This window comes from Ornithodoros turicata, chromosome 8, assembly GCF_037126465.1.
Source record: "Ornithodoros turicata isolate Travis chromosome 8, ASM3712646v1, whole genome shotgun sequence".
NCBI lineage: Eukaryota > Metazoa > Arthropoda > Arachnida > Ixodida > Argasidae > Ornithodoros > Ornithodoros turicata.
The window spans coordinates 31,602,122-31,620,595 of NC_088208.1; the positions used below are offsets into that span (position 1 = coordinate 31,602,122).

At 44.5% G+C, this 18,474-nt stretch overlaps 1 protein-coding gene across 1 annotated transcript in view; it reads left to right on the forward strand.

Moving 5' to 3' along the window:
* Positions 1–18,474, forward strand: part of LOC135367010 (receptor-type tyrosine-protein phosphatase N2-like) — a 287,257-nt gene that overhangs the window by 33,654 nt on the left and 235,129 nt on the right. The window contains exon 2 of the mRNA XM_064600054.1: positions 17,006–17,056. Within this exon, the coding sequence (XP_064456124.1) occupies positions 17,006–17,056 (51 nt within the window). The remainder of the gene's footprint in view (positions 1–17,005; positions 17,057–18,474) is intronic.

The following is an 18,474-nucleotide window of genomic DNA, read 5'->3' on the forward strand; positions in this document are numbered from 1 at the left end:
TTCTTCACGTTTTGCAAAACTTTACTCTGCCACGTATTAACCCTGGGTCCTTATGGTACTACAATAAATAAATTGAATAAAATATCACTTTTTGGACTTATTGTTGAACGCCGTAAACACGTCAGACCTAATCGTATCTATGACGCAGACGAGTGTATGAATTCTCAAGGCTGCTGTCAATGACGACCACTCAGACGCATAGTTAGTCTGCATCGATGCAGACTAGACGAAAGACGCCCGAATAGCAGTCTAGGCGGGAATTGGTACGAAACTTAACATGGCGGCACTTCCGGTTAGACCGCCAAGTAGTCGACTTACCGGAGCATTGAAACACAGCCTCTGTTTCTTCGTGTAGCTCGACGTATGACATTTAGTACGATTGCCATTGGCTGGGAATGTCATTCGGTTTGTCGTGCGACAGGGATATAAGTCGCGATCGGGATTTCGTCGTGGCGCCGCTCCGTCTCTTTCCGAGCAAAAGCACATGTCGCCCAGATGTTGGCACTAATAATCCACTCACCGATGCAGGACACGCCTGCCGTGGATGACGTTAATAGCCGTTGCTCCATTTCCAAGAACATGGAAACTTTTCGGGCGGCACTGAGGCTGTCGCCCTAATGCGTTACTTTCTTTTCGATTTGCGCTTTGTTATAGAGGTGTGTGTGTGTGTGTGTGTGTGTGGTACTTGTGTGCGCAGATTCCTATGTCACTTTGAGCGGGTGCTGCCCCCTGTAAACAGGACCTCACCGCGTAACACGCGCCTAGCGAACCATGATTCCCTACGGCATCAGGGAGTTTTTAGTGTTCTGGAAACAAGGATGAGACAATCGCTTTATTTTATTTATTTTCGAAGTGGCTGTCGTCACGTCGGCCATATTTGATTCGACAGCTTTTTTTTTCGTATCTGTTTCGTAGAGTGTTTCCGATTTACTAAAGGTTCATATTGTTGGGAGAGTTTTGAATGGGACACTTTCTAGCGTCTAGCGTAGAGACTTTCGTGCAGGAGACAGCACTTGCAGTGCACGTGCAGTTTCGTGCACGAAAGTCTCGTTACCATGTGTAAATAAATAAGTTGCTCCTTCCGTTTAATATCACTCTTTGATTTACTCACCACCGGCAACTTGACACTGCCTATTTTTCTGCCTTCGTATCTTCTTGTCGCTAGTAACTTAGAAAGTCTCTACGTTTCTTTAAATTTACTTAGCAACTTTGAAATTGCCGTCGAATATGGTTAAGAGAAACGCTTTGTTTCGTTCGCTTATCATGTCTTCGTGCCCGACGGAAAGTAGCACAAAACCAACATTCAAGCTTCCTAATTTTAACACATACAAGCTTTCGCGTAGCAGACCACGCTTCATCAGCTCGACGTGAAATCGCACGTCGTAAAGTGCATTCCGACATCGACGCGTGAAACTGGTGCACGATAATGAACCGAAAAGAGACTTTGACGGTACAGTACTTCATGTGACGTATTAAAGGCGGCCACGCACCAGTAGCAACTAAATTCGATTCAATCCAATCCAATCTGATTAAATTTTATTTTGTCAGTTCCCACGAAGAACCAGGACGGTATGGGCAGAAAAATTGAACACTTGGACATTGGATACTTCGTACCGGTGGTGTACATGTGGGTGGCAGGATGAATAGTTACCATTCTACATATTTTTGTCACTGTACCGAAAAAAAAAAAAGAAAAAGACAGATATTTTTTTTTAGGATTTCAATGATTTGTATTTTATACGTACATGTACGAAGCACAGTACAAAGCAGGACTGTTAGGGCGAACCGTATAAAACAGTCCCTACAAATAATGCAGATACTTCAAGTTAAAAACACTTGAATCTACAAAGTTGGTACAACATCAACAATACAAGAAATGAAAATTATAGGATAATGAAACATAGAAAGTGCGAAGCAAAGCCACAATGACGTTAACACCGTTATGACGGCTGAGTTGCAAAGTGCAATCTTAGTTTCCATTAAAAGAATAGAGACTATAGAATCATGTCTTATTTCCGAAGGTAGCCCATTCCAGACATGAGAACCGAACGAAGCAAGTGGTCGCACGCGCACTCATAAGCCTGCAAGATGTGCCCAAATACAGACAGAATATCTTTCGCCCTCTCAAGAGATTGGTTGATCCACGATGTACATCGTCGAAGCTGTCACTCCAGTCAAACATTCGCTCCAAATCTTCGTGCTTCCTTCCTTCCGGGCACGATTCCGAGATCGCACATATTGCCAGCGCTATATGCGTCATTTCCCAACGTGCGTTGCCGAGGGAACCATTTTGAAAGCCTCTTCGTGGAAAACTCGTATTTCCCTTCAGTGTCGCGACCCCAGTGAGCGTATACGATACATTTCGATCCCGGCGCACGTGTAATCATCTAGCTTATAACGATATGAGCGATTGAATGCAGCTCATAATGTAGAGGGAGTCTATCGACGCTGTATCGGAAATGGCACGGCTCGCTGCCGGTTTTCGAATGTCATGAAGTAGTTCCACACACGCTACACTCTAAGGGGGAAAAAAGGAGTATATTGAGGAGCAAGTACAGCTTATTGTCCCCAATACTGTAATTATTCCCCTTTTTTCATTAAAGAGTATGCCCCCACTTTAGTCCGCTGACCGTGAAATTTACGCCTGCAGCGATATACCTCATACAACAACAGAGTGGGGAGGTTCATCCCCACAGGCGATACTCTACCCCATTGCTGGTGGGAATGTGGGGAATAAAATAACGAGCCCCTTCACAATAACGATCGAAGTGCGATGGTGTCCAGAAATATCAGAAGAGCTTTGAGCGCAGAGCGTTGCTGGGCTGGATTAGGCCAGGGACCAAGCAATTTCGATAGGGAGAAGGGGCGAGAGTCCAGCTGACGAAGAGACTCGGAGAGTGTGGTTCGGGAAGGTTGGTAGTGGGGGCAATGAAGAAGAATATGCTCCAGATCCTCAAGAACACCACAGTGGCAGCAGGTGGGAGAGTCAACTTGTCTCAAGCGGTAACGCCACTGAGCGTCATCTGAGCCACTGAGCGTAGGCTGTTGTTGTTATTACTCCCGAGCACTGCACATAGACCCTAAATTTTGCATAAACCTCTATACATTTAGTCCTGAAAGGGACTAATGGTCGTAGCAATATATTAAGTCCCCAGTTACTCTTTTTTTTTCGTAGGGTGTGTACCTGTGGTAGCACAGTGGTAGCGGTGGTAATGGTACGGGCCTTTCCTTCTTATTGCTTTGGTCACTTATTCGGACATTTAGCAGTGCGGCAGTGTGGGATATTTAGCAGCAGCATGAATACGTGGACTTCCTTAGTCAGAGTTTATTCGTTTCTTTCTGTTAAAGGAAAATTTGTTACACTTAAGAACGGAATATGATTAATTTACACCTTAGTTGACATACACCTTACATACAAACACACATACTTACATACACTTACATGCTTACTTACATACACACATAGTACTCTTTAAGTTGACCACTCTAGATGTCTGCGATTATCTACATTAACTTTAGCTTTATTTGTTAACTTTAAATTAAATCATATTTAATATATAGATTGGCTGATAATTTGGTTCTATTATCAACGAGCAAAGTACCGCGATCATGAAAAAAAAAAAAAAAAAAAAAAGAAGAGCGAAAAAAAAAAAAGCAATGCATTTATCAGAACCTGGGTCTACTACAGTGGTCGATTGCGCAAATCCGTCTTCTTCCTTCTTTATACATCCTTTATATATCCTTCTCCATGATAAATGGGGCATATCTTTTGTGATACTGGGCGGCACAAGAGTTTCTGAGAAGGTCAGGCGTTTCCGCGATGTGCGAGTTCTTTGTCCCTGTCTGTGACAACGGTGGCGGAATAAATGGAGCTCTGGACGGTTCTCACTTAAGCATGGAGGAGTCAGGGAGGATGTTTTGTCGTGCGAACGCAACTCCCTAGCTTGTAATCGCGGTACAGATGTGTTCGCTAAACCTTGAGTGTTCTGCAACAAACAGTACAGTGAGAATTGGCTAGGCTCGTTTAAATGCTGGTTACAGGTGTTTTTCATGAGGACGCATGTTTTGTGTTGTGCTTAAAATAGTGGCGTCTATACAAGCGCTACAAAGAGGGAAAACACCGCAGGCTTTCTGGGCACGTTCGAGCTTTAAAGGTCGCAAGAAATACATAAAACACAGTACTGTCGGTGACACGATTGTTTAAAATCTCCAGTCCGTGGCGGAGCGATCCCCTATCGGCGATGTTGCGAACCAAGGAACTATACCATACCCTCTCTGAGGGGAGGCCGCGCTGAACTGCCTTCTCTAGCAGACGACGCTGAGAATGCGACGGTACTCTCTCCCGACAGGTGGCGCTGCGTAGCCTTACCTCGGAGACTGTAATGGTATAGTTGCTTCGTGCGCGACGTCGCCGATAGGGGACTGCTTGGCCACGGGCTGGAGATTTTAGACAACCGTGTCCCCAGCAGTACATACACGTAAGGTTCGGAATATGAGTCTTAGGCACATTTACAGCTTCGTAATAGCTGCGCAGCACAAGGTTGTCAGTATTTACCTTCTACTAATGCGGAATGTACTCTAGAAATAGGGGGACGCCTCCTGGGACGAAAACGCGCCCCCCGCCGTTCGTCATCCCAATCCTGTCTCCTGTAAAGCGTGCTTTCACTGCAGTTGCGTGGCGTATGGAGGAGAAGCAACCTTTTGAAAGTCTCTCCTCGGAGCGGTACTTTGGAGCCATCACCGCACTTTCTTCATATCACTGCGAAATAAGCAAAAGTCCTGCTGCTTCGCTATACTTCCAATGTCGTCGAATGTATGTCCTCCAAGGGAAAAGGAAGGGAGTGAATTGTGCAGGTAGCAACAGCTTCTGGTCTACTAGGTTACAGTTAGTCTTCATTTTAGTACTCCTTATCCCAGAAATTTACTCCGTATCACTGCAAATAGTTCCTAAACTTCGCATAAAGTTTCTTGCGTTTACAGAGTCCCTTTCGGGACCAATGTTTGTGTCGATGCATCCGGTCATAAAAAAGGATGAATAAATAATAATAATAATAATAATAATAATAATAATAATAATAATAATAATAATAATAATAATAATAATAATAATAATAATAATAATAATAATAATAAAATTACTCCTGTCTTCCTCTTAGTGTACGGCATTAAACATGTAAGATAATGTACGTGCTAGTCGCATGTCGTGACACTGCACATGACATGCACTTTTCCAGTAAGTCTAGTTTATCTTTTTGGATGACAGACGTCTCAGGCAGCAAATATTCCACCAACGGAATCCGCCGCCAGATTAACGCTCACCTTCCGCTGTACTTGCCTGAGACGTCGAACGTCAGTCCATACTTCCTGCTTTCCCACTATATTGCTTATACGAAAGGGGCTCGGTAAACTCTCAGCACATCGCGAGCTCCTTATACGTTGGGAACGAGACAGCTGCCCTTCAGTCAAAGTGAAAGAAAATCCGCAATGCAGCTCTTTTTTTTGGCATTTTCCGTTTTTTTTCTCTCTCTCTCGATTTGCGATCCTTAAATGGAAGACTAGTGCCTTTTTTTTTGTTTTTGCAACGTTGCATGACTGGTAACGCGTTTATAAACGTTCACTGCCTGCTTGCCATTGGTCGGCATGCTACACAAGCCTAATTTATTTATTTATTTATTTATTTGCATATACTGCAACCTCACTAGAGGTTATTGCAGGAGTGCATCAAAAAAAACGATCTACAGGCAGTTCGCGAGCAGTGCCGTCCAAAGTGTTCCAGACGGTGACACAACACGGAAAAAAACTATACTTGAAGCAGTCTACACAATATGAAAACTGAGTAAGATTTAGATGATGAGCACTTCTGAGAGAGGACGTTCCGGCATAAGAAAGGTATTTATCAAAAGAAATCTTCAGTTTGTTGTTAATGATTGCGTGAAAAGTCCTGAGAGAGAGGGCGCGGCGCCTGGCTTTAAGTGGACCGAGACCAAGATCATGAAGCGCTGTACTAGGCGAAAACAAAGGGTCGTACCTCGCCAAGATAAATCTGACTGCCTTACTCTGGACCTGCTCAAGCTTTTCTATATCAGAATTGCGGTAAGGGTTCCAGGATTCGCAAGCATACTCCAGAACTGGACGTACCAGAGTTTTGTACGCAAGTAACTTAGTCTCGACAGTTGAAAATTTCAGAGACCTCCTCAAATAGCCTAACTTTTTCAGAGCTTTAGAGCATACATTCTCTATGTGAGGAGACCAAGAAAGCTTAGAGTTTAAGGTAACCCCTAAATATTTATAAGCATCAACCCTAATTACAGGCAACCCATCAATTTTATAGTCAAAAAGTAGTGGATTACGGCGGCGGGTGAAAGTTACCATTGCACATTTTTCTGAATTTATATCCATACCCCAGTCACTGCACAAAGTAACTATCTTATTTAGGGATTCTTGGAGTATTAACTGATCACTGTAGGCTGCCACATCTGTGTAAACAACACAGTCATCCGCGTACAACCTTATCTCTGCCGGAACGTCCTTTACAATGTCATTGATAAACAAAGAAAAGAGCAATGGCCCCAGCACAGACCCTTGTGGAACACCAGATGTTACAAAAACCTGTGCCGAAGTACAGTGGCTAAACGAAACAGTCTGAGTTCGGTAGGAAAGGTATTCCTGAATCCAGTTGACTATGCTCGTATTTCTCAACAAACAACGTAATTTAAATATGAGCTTACGATGACACACACTGTCAAAGGCTTTCCTAAAATCTATAAATATAACATCAGATTGTCTGTTAGCATTTATAGCACTTGCAAGACTGTGTACGAGTTCAATAGGCTGAGTAGTAGTAGAATACCCTCGTCGAAATCCATGCTGACGGTCAGATAATAAGGAGTACGATTCCAGGAAATCAGAGATATGATTGCATAATGCGTGCTCAAAGAGTTTACAAGTGGAAGAAGTTAATGAGATAGGTCGGTAGTTCTGTACTAACTGCTTGTTGCCCGATTTAAAAATTGGTACAACAATAGCTTCCTTCCAAATACGAGGCACTTGTCCGGAAGAAATTGATTTAGTAAAAATTATTTTTAAGTACTTCGACATCCATTCGGCATATCTCGACAAGAAGACATTTGAAATTGTGTCGGGACCACTGCTCTTTTTACTATCAAGTTTCAACAGTTGGTTGAAAATGCCAGACACACTGTCGAACACTACGGGCTTGTGCCGGTGGTACGACCTTCACCCCGACAGCAATGATGTGAATTATGGGATCCTAGGATTTTGGAATACCCTGAGGATAGTGTATCAGTATGCGTTTAAGGGTAAAGAAATGGATGTTGAAGGAAAAGAAGAGAGTGAGAAAAAAAAGGAAGTTTGGACACTACACTCTTAGAAATGAGTTTCACCACATAGCACGCTCCTAGCCAACCATCATCTCGAATGACAACGTTCTCACCCCTGATTTGTTGGAAACGGGAGGCGGAGCCTATTTAGTGTCACTTATGCAGTTCATAATTGTCACAAAAATGGCGTACGCCTCCCGTTTCCAGCTGTCATTCGAGATGATGGTTGGCTAGGAGCGTGCTATGCGGTGAAGTTCTGTTTTAAGATTGTATATTGTCAAGTGTTTGTTTGACATGGTTACACACAAGTACGTAGCTTCTAACAGCTATTAACATAATAGGTATTGATATTTACAACACACTGCACAATCCAACGCAACTTTCCCACAGTTGGGCTAACTGAAGCCGGTTGACACCACAGAGAGTGGCAAGGGTGCTAATCTACTTCTGTGTTTACAACTTTGCATGCCTTTTAGTCGTTTTATTATATGTTTACAACATATTAGAGTCAACCAACACGCGTGGCTCGCATGTCATAAAGCAGGTAAAATGGTATTCATTTACTTTGCACCACCACCGTCCATCATTTTATCTGATAGCACAAGACCACAGCGACTCAGCGTGATTAGTTCAGACATGATATCACTCACTCACTTACTCACTCACTCGATCACTCATTCGCTTGCTCTGTCACTCACTCGATCACTCACCCACTCGCTCACTCACTCACCCACTCACCTACCCACTCACTCACTCACTCACTCACTCACTCACTCACCCACTCACTCACTCACTCACTCACTCACTCACTCACTCACTCACTCACTCACTCACTCACTCACTCACTCACTCACTCACTCACCCACTCACCCACTCGCTCACTCGCTCACTCACTCACTCACTCACTCACTCACTCACTCACTCACTCACCCACCCACCCACTCGCTCACTCACTCACTCACTCACTCACTCACTCACTCACTCACTCACTCACTCACTCACTCAGTCACTCACTCACTCACTCACTCACTCACTCACCCACTCACTCACTCACTCACTCACTCACCCACTCACCCACTCGCTCACCCACCCACTCGCTCACTCACTCACTCGCTCACTCACTCACTCACTCATTCACTCACTCATTCACTCATTCGCTCACTCACTCATTCGCTCGCTCGCTCACTCACTCAATCCCAATAATATGCTTTCAAAGACGACGGTACACGGAGACACCGCCTCGGCGTTGCATAACATGACTTTGTGGGAAGGGAATCGCGGAGATCAATAACGCAACAGGTGGGGACCTCTGACGGAGTGCGCTCGACTACGACGGCAGCCACGCGCTTACTGCTACAAGGAGCCGCCACCTGTTCGTGCTGCCAATGACCCCACTAAAATGGGGCGCTCGCCATCGCACGAAGGGAAAACGGCTAAGCGCTGGATGTCACGCAAGCACTTGACCGGCAAATTGCCTTTGAAGGACTCGCTAAGTTGTGGCGATAATACACTGTGTAACCAAGAGGGAATATAACGCAATAAAAAAGTGTGTGTGTGTGTGTGTGTGTGAAAGGGAGAGAGAAAGGTAAGCAGGTACGTTTTCATAACTAAGAAACATTAAATGTATATCTTACTATTCAATGAGTATGAAGCAATAATGGTAATATACAAAGTGGCAACCTGATAATAACGTCATTTTGTACAACTGGGTGGATAAACATTGCCGCTTGAAGAGCACAGAGACGGAACGTATCGAGGACATGAGAGCGCTTATACTTACAAGTTTTGCCTTATAATCTCCAAGGCTCTATCAAGCGAGGATATACGGATATAATCGCAATGGTTTTGTACCGTCACAGAATAAAAAATCGCAGGACATGATGTCAAAACAACCACACCACCATCACCACCACCAACAACAAAAAATGCACACACACACACACACACAAAAAAAAAACAAACAAGAAACAAACAAGCAAGCAAGCAAGCAAGCTAGCAGACAAGGAGACAAACAGGCAAAGAGACAAACAAAACAAGAATACAAAACAGCTATATGTTGATAGGCCGTACTGCACGAAGCAGAAGCATTTCCTGTAACCACATATGCCACATCAGCTTCCAACAACATAAGCGTATTTTAATCCTGCGTTATTATTATTACTTTTGTTTTGCGACAACGAAACGTGGCCAACGTGCAGCACAAAACAAGATATAGGCCCGTGACATCAATATCGAGTGAGTTAAGGTAACAATGTCGAGTAACAGGATTCGTGCTTGCAGGAAGCGCTATACAAGCATGTAGGTAGCAAAGCGTAAAAGATGGGGGATCATGTTTTTCTGCTCGATATCGCAACAACTATCATCCTTCACTGAACGAGAAAAGTTTCGAGTTTAAATTGCGAAATGTCGTCTTATATTTCAGTGGTGCCACGCTTGTGCAGCAAGGCTGAAACTGCAACGCTGCCGTTTTTCTGTTGTATATGTATTGTTCTTTCTACCTTTTTATGAACTAAGCTACAGTGAAACGTGAAACGGAAAGGCATGAGCTGGCATCCTCGAACAACGTAGCATTTAGTCAGCAGCGTTCTCGCTTACAACTTAATGGCGTATTTTGTTCTTTGCACCAGAAATGCATGCCCGTTCAGATATGATTATTTAAAAATATTTTCCTGAGGCAAATCCGCGTAAAACGACATTATCAGGCATAACAATATAAGCCTCCACGAATATAATTGTGTTCGAGGCTTAAAGGGATAGATCGCTCCCTATCGAAACTGGAAACAACAACAACAACAACTACATGAATGACGATGAGATGAGGTGTTTCAAATTAAAAAAGAAAAAGAAAACGTGCTGAACGTGCGCAATAGACAGTGAACAATTCTCCGTCAATCCCTTTTATTCGAAACCGACGTATTTTCCCGTGGACGTCGACAGCGCGGCCGAGCGCCGGGGGAGGAGCATATTACGGGAGGGGACGGTCGGCTCGCGTGACGTTTCGTGACGTTTCTTCAGGGCCTGCGATAGGAAGCCGCATCTCGATGCCAGGGAAACGGACCGCCCTCTTGTCGTCACTACGTTCTCAGACAGACGTCCTTGTCCGCGAGAAAGCCTACTTGCGTGGATCTCGTTGCATTCAGACGCCTACAATAAATCATACCCCTCGAGCTGCGGGAAACAAATGCCAGGGCCTGATAAAGCTCGAAGTACACAAACGTCTGCAACAGAAATAAAGGACCCTTGGACAGACTGTCCATTTAAAGCCCAGTTGAGCCTTAAAGCCAGCGCGTAGGGTTTAATACAGCCTGATGCACGCAGGGCATTTTATCAACATGCGGGTTAATGCGAGACGGATTATGTCAACGCACGGTTCAACACGATGGAAAGTGATGTTCTGAGGCTGGGACACAGAAAAAAGGACAAACACACAAAGCCTCAAGTGCCTAAGAACAATGAACGAAGAAAGTGAGAAAAAATGAGTCCACGGCTGAGCAACGGCTCAAAAAATGAGCACGGCTCAACCCCTTTTGTACGGCCGCTTATTATACCTTTCTTTTTTTGACCTTCTAAGAATATCAAAGAAGTTTGGACGTCTTGAAAATGTGATACACTTCGGGTATGTTGTAGTTCCGCCCACGCGTTTCACATCAACTGACGAATGAATTTGTAGCCCCTGAAATTACAAATCAGCCAGAGGGCACCACTGTGATGCACGATACACATAATACTACCTATGTACATAGCACCGCCACTATTAAAAAAAAAAGAAAAGGAAATCACACATCAGTGAACCATTGAAACATGCTCTTTGTACGACACACTATGACCGGACAAGATTAAAAAAAAAGCAAATACACATAAAACGCTCGAACGTTAGATCTTGAAGTAGCGAAACATTTTGCCGCCTCCGGGAACATTTCCCCGGCCTGAGATCCCGCCATCTCTTGCACAATACAATGTAGCTGTACATCTACCTTACTCCCTTGTAAAAGGGAGTGTAATGGATATCACCCATTCAGCAGGTCAATAGTGACGTAAAGCTAGTTGTTCGCCCACGCACCTCCCCCGTCGCGTGGCAATGGCTGTTTTCCTGCTTTCCTCGGGAGCGTTTCCCGCGTTTTCCCTCGTTGAGCGGGAAGATCGATCAATGTCGAACAGCTTACAGCGCCATCTGCGATTATTAACGTGAAATACCGGGTGCATCAGCTTCCCTTTTTGAACGCGACCTCGCGAGATGTCGACGCTGCTCTGAGGAGACCTCGAGGTATCAATCTGAGCGCCCGGCGTTTCAGCAAAAGTCGCTCATTTAGGAACATCGCAGCGAGTGATTAAATATGGATAGATACACTGGATTCAGTAGAGAAACGCTCTAGAAAGAAATTGTATTTAATACAATATTCATGTTGGTGATTGTTGAATTACTGTAGCGGTTCGCGCTGGAGCTGTATGTGCAGTGTGTAGAACGCTTAGAAGGCTATTGTACAGTAGTTTGTTTTGAACTATAACTACTGTGTTTGTACTAATCTACTGTGTTTTGTCTGTATTACACATGTTTTTAGTAACCACCATTTTCGTTCATGGGGTTTCTTGTAGCTCCGAAGTTTGGTATACTACAAGGTTTAGGGCACACTCTAAGAAGCAAAGGAGTAACTTTAGTCCTTTTGGGGATTAGATGCAGTGCCGCAGCCATTAGTTCCTTTCGTTACGAAATGCACGTAAGTTTACGCAAGGTTTCGGGAGTAAACTTCACGGTTGGGGAAGTAAAATGGGGTGCAGTTGCAATCTCATAGGCTAGAGGCTGTAATATACCCCTCAACTTACTCCTATTTAGAGCGCAGTACGTTGAAAACGAGCGAATGACGCGCCCTAGTTGTTGAGATGTACAGCAGTATTTCTTTTCTGATTCAATTTGCATTCGAACCAAGAAGAGCAGAACAGTGACCAGGAACAGACCTGACGTTTCCACACCGTTTTTCCTGCCGTTCAAAATGACCGCGAACACGCGCGGTAGGCGTGGGTTCACACGCTCGCTTCATCGGTACGAAGTTGGGCGCGTGTGTCGCAGCGCCACCTACCTCGGCCGCCACGCAATTCATTCCCGCGCTGTTCTAGGGAAGAGGAGACATTCCAAGAGAAACCAAACAGTCGTGTTACTTACCCACAAAATGAATGGAACAGCGTACATTTTTATGCGAATGGCTTCAAGCGCAAAACAGAAGTAAATACTCGTCCGTCCGTCCGTCCGTTACAGTCTCCCGTGAAGCGTGCTTTCGCTGCACTTGTGCATAGTGTACTCAGGAGAAGCAAGCAAAACATGTCGCTCCCAGGCTCATTCAGATAGTAGGACGGTGCTGAATATTGTTCGTGATGCACGCATGTATCCGCAGCTTTAATACGCTAATTTTAATTTTTACGCTAATACATACCACGCTACTACCTCCCGCTTAGAGATAACCGCAAACTCCCGTTACATTACCAATGCACTTTACAAACGGGAGAGGTTCTGAAGACCTTTTTTTTTTTCTTTCTTATCACCCTTATGTGAAGCCTAATTAACTTTCAACCCGTATTTTACGTTTCTTTAATTCGTTTAGTCTGGAGTCCGAGCCAGGTGTTGTGGGTGCGATCGAAGGTGCACTTTTGGAAGAACCATGAGAGAGAGGAAGAGAGGGAGAGAGAAAAAAAAAAAAACGCGAGCAATTTTTTTTTACCGATGCCGCGTATACTACTTTAGCATGCCCTTACAGGTTCTGCTCGAGTGCCAGTAACGCAATTTCACGCACGGTCCTATTGGAGGTAATTGTATAAAGAAAAGGCGCTTTCCGTTTTTATGTTGCAAGGCTCATCGAAGGCGGCTAGGGCCTCTTCAAATGTAACTAATTTCTTCTTTTTTTTTTTTTTGGTTACGGTTGCTGCTTTGTTTTTTTCTACAGTACTCCATTCAGCGTGATGAGATAGCAATTGTTTCGTAAGTTATGGGAACATTATCGTGGTGTCGGGCCTCATGAAAAGCATCATTCTCAATGACTTCCATCGATGAATTGGTTGGTTGGTTGGCGTAAAAAAGAAAGATGTGGAGATGTTGGCCCACCTTTACATTGGGCCGGACCAGCGGCATGGCCGAGTGGGTTAAGGTGTCCCGCTGGTTGGTGTCGTGCTGACTGGGAGGTGGTGGGTTCGAATCCTACCACCGGCTGTGCTGTGTTAGGTTTTCCCTGGGTTTTCCGAAGACTTTCCAGACGGATGTCGGCACAGTTCCCCTTGAAGTCGGCCCAGGACGCATATAACCCCCCCGTCCCCCACTCCTTACTGCTGTCCTCTCTTCATCTGTCCGCGTCTGTAAGCCACTCATAGCCTCAGTTGCGTCGCGGCGCTAACACGAAAGTTAAGACATTGGGCCGGTCGCTCCAACGTTTTTTTTTTAAATTCCGCGAAGCAACTGTGGCTATGAGCGGCGTAGAGACATAGACAGATGGAGAGAGGACAGCAGGAAGCAGTGGGGGGTTAGTATGCGTCCTGGCCCGACTTCAGGGGGAACTGTGCCGACATCCGTCTGGAAAGTCTTCGGAAAACCCAGGGAAAAACCTCAGACAGCACAGCCGGTGCAAGGATTCGAACACGTGTCACCTCCCAGTCTCGGAGTGGAAAGCGATCATCCTAACCACTATGCCACGGGAGCTGGTTGGGTTTATTGATCCTGCGTACGTTCTTCGAAGGCTAATGGTAAGAAGAGTAATTCTAATGGATTATGTTGCATTCTTTGGAGAAAGGATGATGTGAGAACTCTGTAGTTCTCGTGTAAAGGAGATGAAGGGAAGATTACACAGCTTCATCCGCCGCCACAAACAGGTTTGCGTACCCACAAAACATTTGCGATAAAGTTAAAATATTTTTGCTGTTGATGGGGTTCCCGAAGAGTACAAGACGATCATCTACAGGCCAGGAAGGGTGAGAGAAAGAGAGAGAGAGAGAGAGAGAGAATAAAGGAGAGGATTGCTTTTGAATACTTCTTGAATGTGTTAATTTTCTTGACCACTTGGAGGCACGCTGGATTGGATTGAACTTGAGCTAAAAATAATGCCGAGATTGTGGCTCCACAGGGGAACAGCCGGCTACTCCATGTCACTTATAACCATTGAAGGGTGGTTAGTAGCATTAGTGGCACTACAAGGTGTTGGCGACTGCTAGTGATGATGTGAACAGCATCAAAAATTAACAATTGAAAAAAAAAAAAAGGAAACAGAAGATTATGAAATGATTGAAGTACACGCATATTTTTATCAGTATAATGTCTTGATGTTTAAGTCATCGTGTGATACAGTGTGTCACCATGTGACTGTAGGTGTCACAGTCGGTGTCTTACGTCTTGACTGATTTAGTGTCCAGCCGAAAAGAAAATCCTTTCATTGTTTCAATGCATGAGCCTTATTGGACTTTCGTGTTCTGTGTCATACCGTCCCCGACACACAACGAAGACTATGTGGCTTTTTAGTGGATCTATTCACGAAGCCTGGTTGTCATCTCCATAAACGAAACCCCATTATTACATGCGGTCCAATAAATCGTCTGGGCCCATACGGTGATGAGATAAATACTTTTGCCCCCCTTTCGACAATCGAAACTCATAGATACAGTAACAATACCCGCACAACACATCAGCAGCAAATTTAACCATCACCGTCCCTCCTAAGCCACGATCTAACCTCCTCTCTCCATCCTCGCGCGAGCACCGGCCCTCCTTACCTTCCTCACCGTGTCTTATAAAAAATCCCCTTCCCTCTCGCAACTCACAACGTTATCGACCTTTGCCCCTATTCCCCCAATAAAACAAACAACAAAAAAAAGAATTAATATCTCTCGCGGGGAGAGAAGGGTATGTACACGTATCGTTGACTCACGCATAAATTTCTCCTCTCGACATTCTCTTCTCTGCCTGCCCTTCGCCATTTTGACCGTTCGCAGGATAGTTGGTCTCTTCATCGGCGAGCCCTTTTGAAACGAGGAAATGCGAGCCCTCGCAGCCGGGGCATTATGGGAGCCGGCGTAACAATGCCCCTCCCGCTATGCGGCTCACAGCAAATGGTGAATGCCTGTCCTTGTTTCAAAAAAGAAAGGATAGCGTCTGTAACGAACTGAGCTAGGTAGGAAGGAGGAGATGTTGCGGTAAATGGATGCCTTCGGAGGACGTCGGAAATGATTTCCAAAAGGCTTTTGGGCCGCACAAAGATAGGGTACATTTCGAAAGTTTGGACTGAAATCCCATACGGAAAGACGAGGCCAGCCTCGCGTCGTGGAATGAGAGCCTGCCGTGCTTTGTGCAATTCAATGGGAGCCGCGGGGACGGCGAAAGGTCGGTTTATGTGACAGAATATTCTGCTCTGGTTGAAGACTTGCAGTCTCCCGTTATGGAAGCGGATCGAATCGAGACACAATTTGAAATAAGCGATGCATTATGCGCGAGTACGTAAGTGACATAAATGTCCGAAACGAAACGGATAAACTTGTATTCGAAAACGGTATGGTGTCAAATAAGGCGGGAGGTGGGGTACGTGCTTTTCGCGGTGGTTATAATGAAGAACGCGTTCCCGTCATGCTTTGCAAGGCGCGTTAGATAAGTAGCAGGAGCGTATGGGGCATGATCCCACTCGACTCATGGTCGTAAAACAGTAATAAAAGGATAAAGGGATAAAGGATAAAAACGTCGAAGCTACTATTTGTGATCGTACAAGCCTTCACGTAATATAAAGAGTGGTCTCAGTGTTTCTATCATTGTTTTTTATCACTTGTGGCGAAGGTCATGCGTTCCTGAGGCGCAGGGTTTCGGTTTCGGCTCATTCGCAAAAGCGAAATTCGGCGAAATTCGGCGAAATTTCAACGCACGTGCTCGTTAGGGATTTTTTGTAATTAAATTGAATGGCTTTCAACGAGGGTCTTTTCCCATTGTACTATCTCACAATTTGCCCGAAATCTCTTAATTAAAGAGTCAATTGACGAATTTAGGTAACTGGCCATCTAGTAGTTAGATACTACTAGTAGTTACTACTACTGTAGTAGCTAGTAGTAGTACTATCTTCGAGAGGATGTCCGCATGGCGGTATTACTCAACTACAAAAACGCACCTATGCTGCTCTCATAGCTTTGCTTTGAAAAGATCTGATGCACCTATAAACAACAACAACAACAAAAAAAAGAAAAAAGAAAAAGGACACACAAAGAAAAGAAAAAGCACCCTATCCCTCACGGCCTCTACCTCTACGTGGCTCGTAGCAGTCGGAGATGATCATACTCGTAGACAAAGAATCCTTCCTGCTCTACTTTCAGTACACCTCGCATGCTCTGATGTGTTCCTCACGTGACATGTCTCGAGGAGCAGGCAATAGATACGTATGCCTGCAAAAAAAAGTATGTAAATGAATCATGCCGCGATAATCAAAATTTAAACGTCTCTCTCGATGTTTTAGAGAAGGGTGTGACTACGACGAAAGGTTGCTATATAATGTAGTTACAGTAGCACGATCTCTTGTAGCAGCCTTGACCCGTCGCTTATTACCCAGTTTTGTGCTTAACACGTCTGACGACTGTGCAAGTTTCGGCTTAAACAGAAAGAACACTGTGAGAGTATGGCATGCCAAAAACGTAACGTTGCAATTTTCCTTTTATTTCAGGGTGCTTCTTCGTAGAGAACATCTGTGAAGATGAAGAGGTCTGTTTCGACGGTAAGCAGATTCTTTATTGTGTGTAAAGCACGGAGTACGTGTAGGAATTGCCGATCGGCAAGATCACTCTGCCACATACAGAGGGTTATTGTGACAGAGCATGCTTTACAGGCGTCACTTTCAGGATTTCTTGCACACTGAATGCCAAATGCAAATGCCAAATGGTCAGAATGATACCGCTATCGCTCCTGACCAATGAAAAACATGGGGCGTGCGCCTTTTTGTGACAGTTAACGTAGCAGTATAGTAAGTATCACGGAAAGGTCATGCTGAAAAAGCCTGAGTCTGTGCACAGGGAAGACGACGACAAGACACAAATTTACACGATTCCATATTATCAGTAACAAAAGGTATACGCCTCCCATTTTCCACAAATCGGGGGATATAATGATGTTAGTCGGGGGGCTGGTTCCCCAAGAGCTTCATGCGTGAAATTCTATTTTAAAAGTATACATGTGTTTCATAGCCGTTCGGATAACAAGTTTCTGGGAAAAAGCTTGCATGGTGCAATAGAGTTTCTGGTGTAGAAATAAAAATTTTGTGACTGCAGTTGAATAACGAAAACAGCGGGCGAACCGGTCACGGCCCGACGCAGCCCGAGCAAGCATACCCGCATCTGCGGACGAAATTTCTTTGGACGCGTTATTCGACCGGACACCTCATGCCTGGTTATTGCATGCATATTAGGAACGCGGTAGAGTCCTAGCATATTTATACGTCCTTATGACAGGCTGCGTTAACGTTCGCAGCAGGTAGAAAATAAGTATTCGACAAATAAAAAATAAAAAATACCAGAATAGTTTCTTAAAACGACTGCACGGACCACAACGAGAACTAGACAAAAACGCTGTCACATGCTTTTCTATGATGCTAACAGTCAAAATATTTGAATTAAGTCGGCGAGCAGTTGCAGTTGAATTGTACAGCCAGCGCTTTTACTGACGCGACGACACCGTTTCAGTAATTTCCGGTTTCTGTCCTGGCAAGCAGTGAAGTTATGGTGAGCTAGCTCACCAAAGTGAAGTCAACGATTCGACAACAACACATGCTGACAACGTTCCACCTTATCTCAAAACAGACTTCAGTCACCTCTACGTATAGCGGTCGCACGCTTTTGTGAAATGTGCGAAAGTGAAGCCGGATGTGAGCGGGATGCCGTTCAAATTATGACATGCTCAATGACATGTTCAATTATGACATGCATATGGCATGCACACGTGTAACTTGCAGTCTAATGCATCTCTAATGTCAAAATCAGTTGACTGCTCGAGGCTGTCTATTTAAAGGTGAACCTCGCTAAGTGATCTTAATGGCTTCTCTCTTCCTCAAGATGGATTGTCTTGTCTTGCTTTTTATTGCTCAGGATGCTGGTATATGCTTGATTCTATTTTAAAGAATCTTAAGGGCCAAAGACAAAA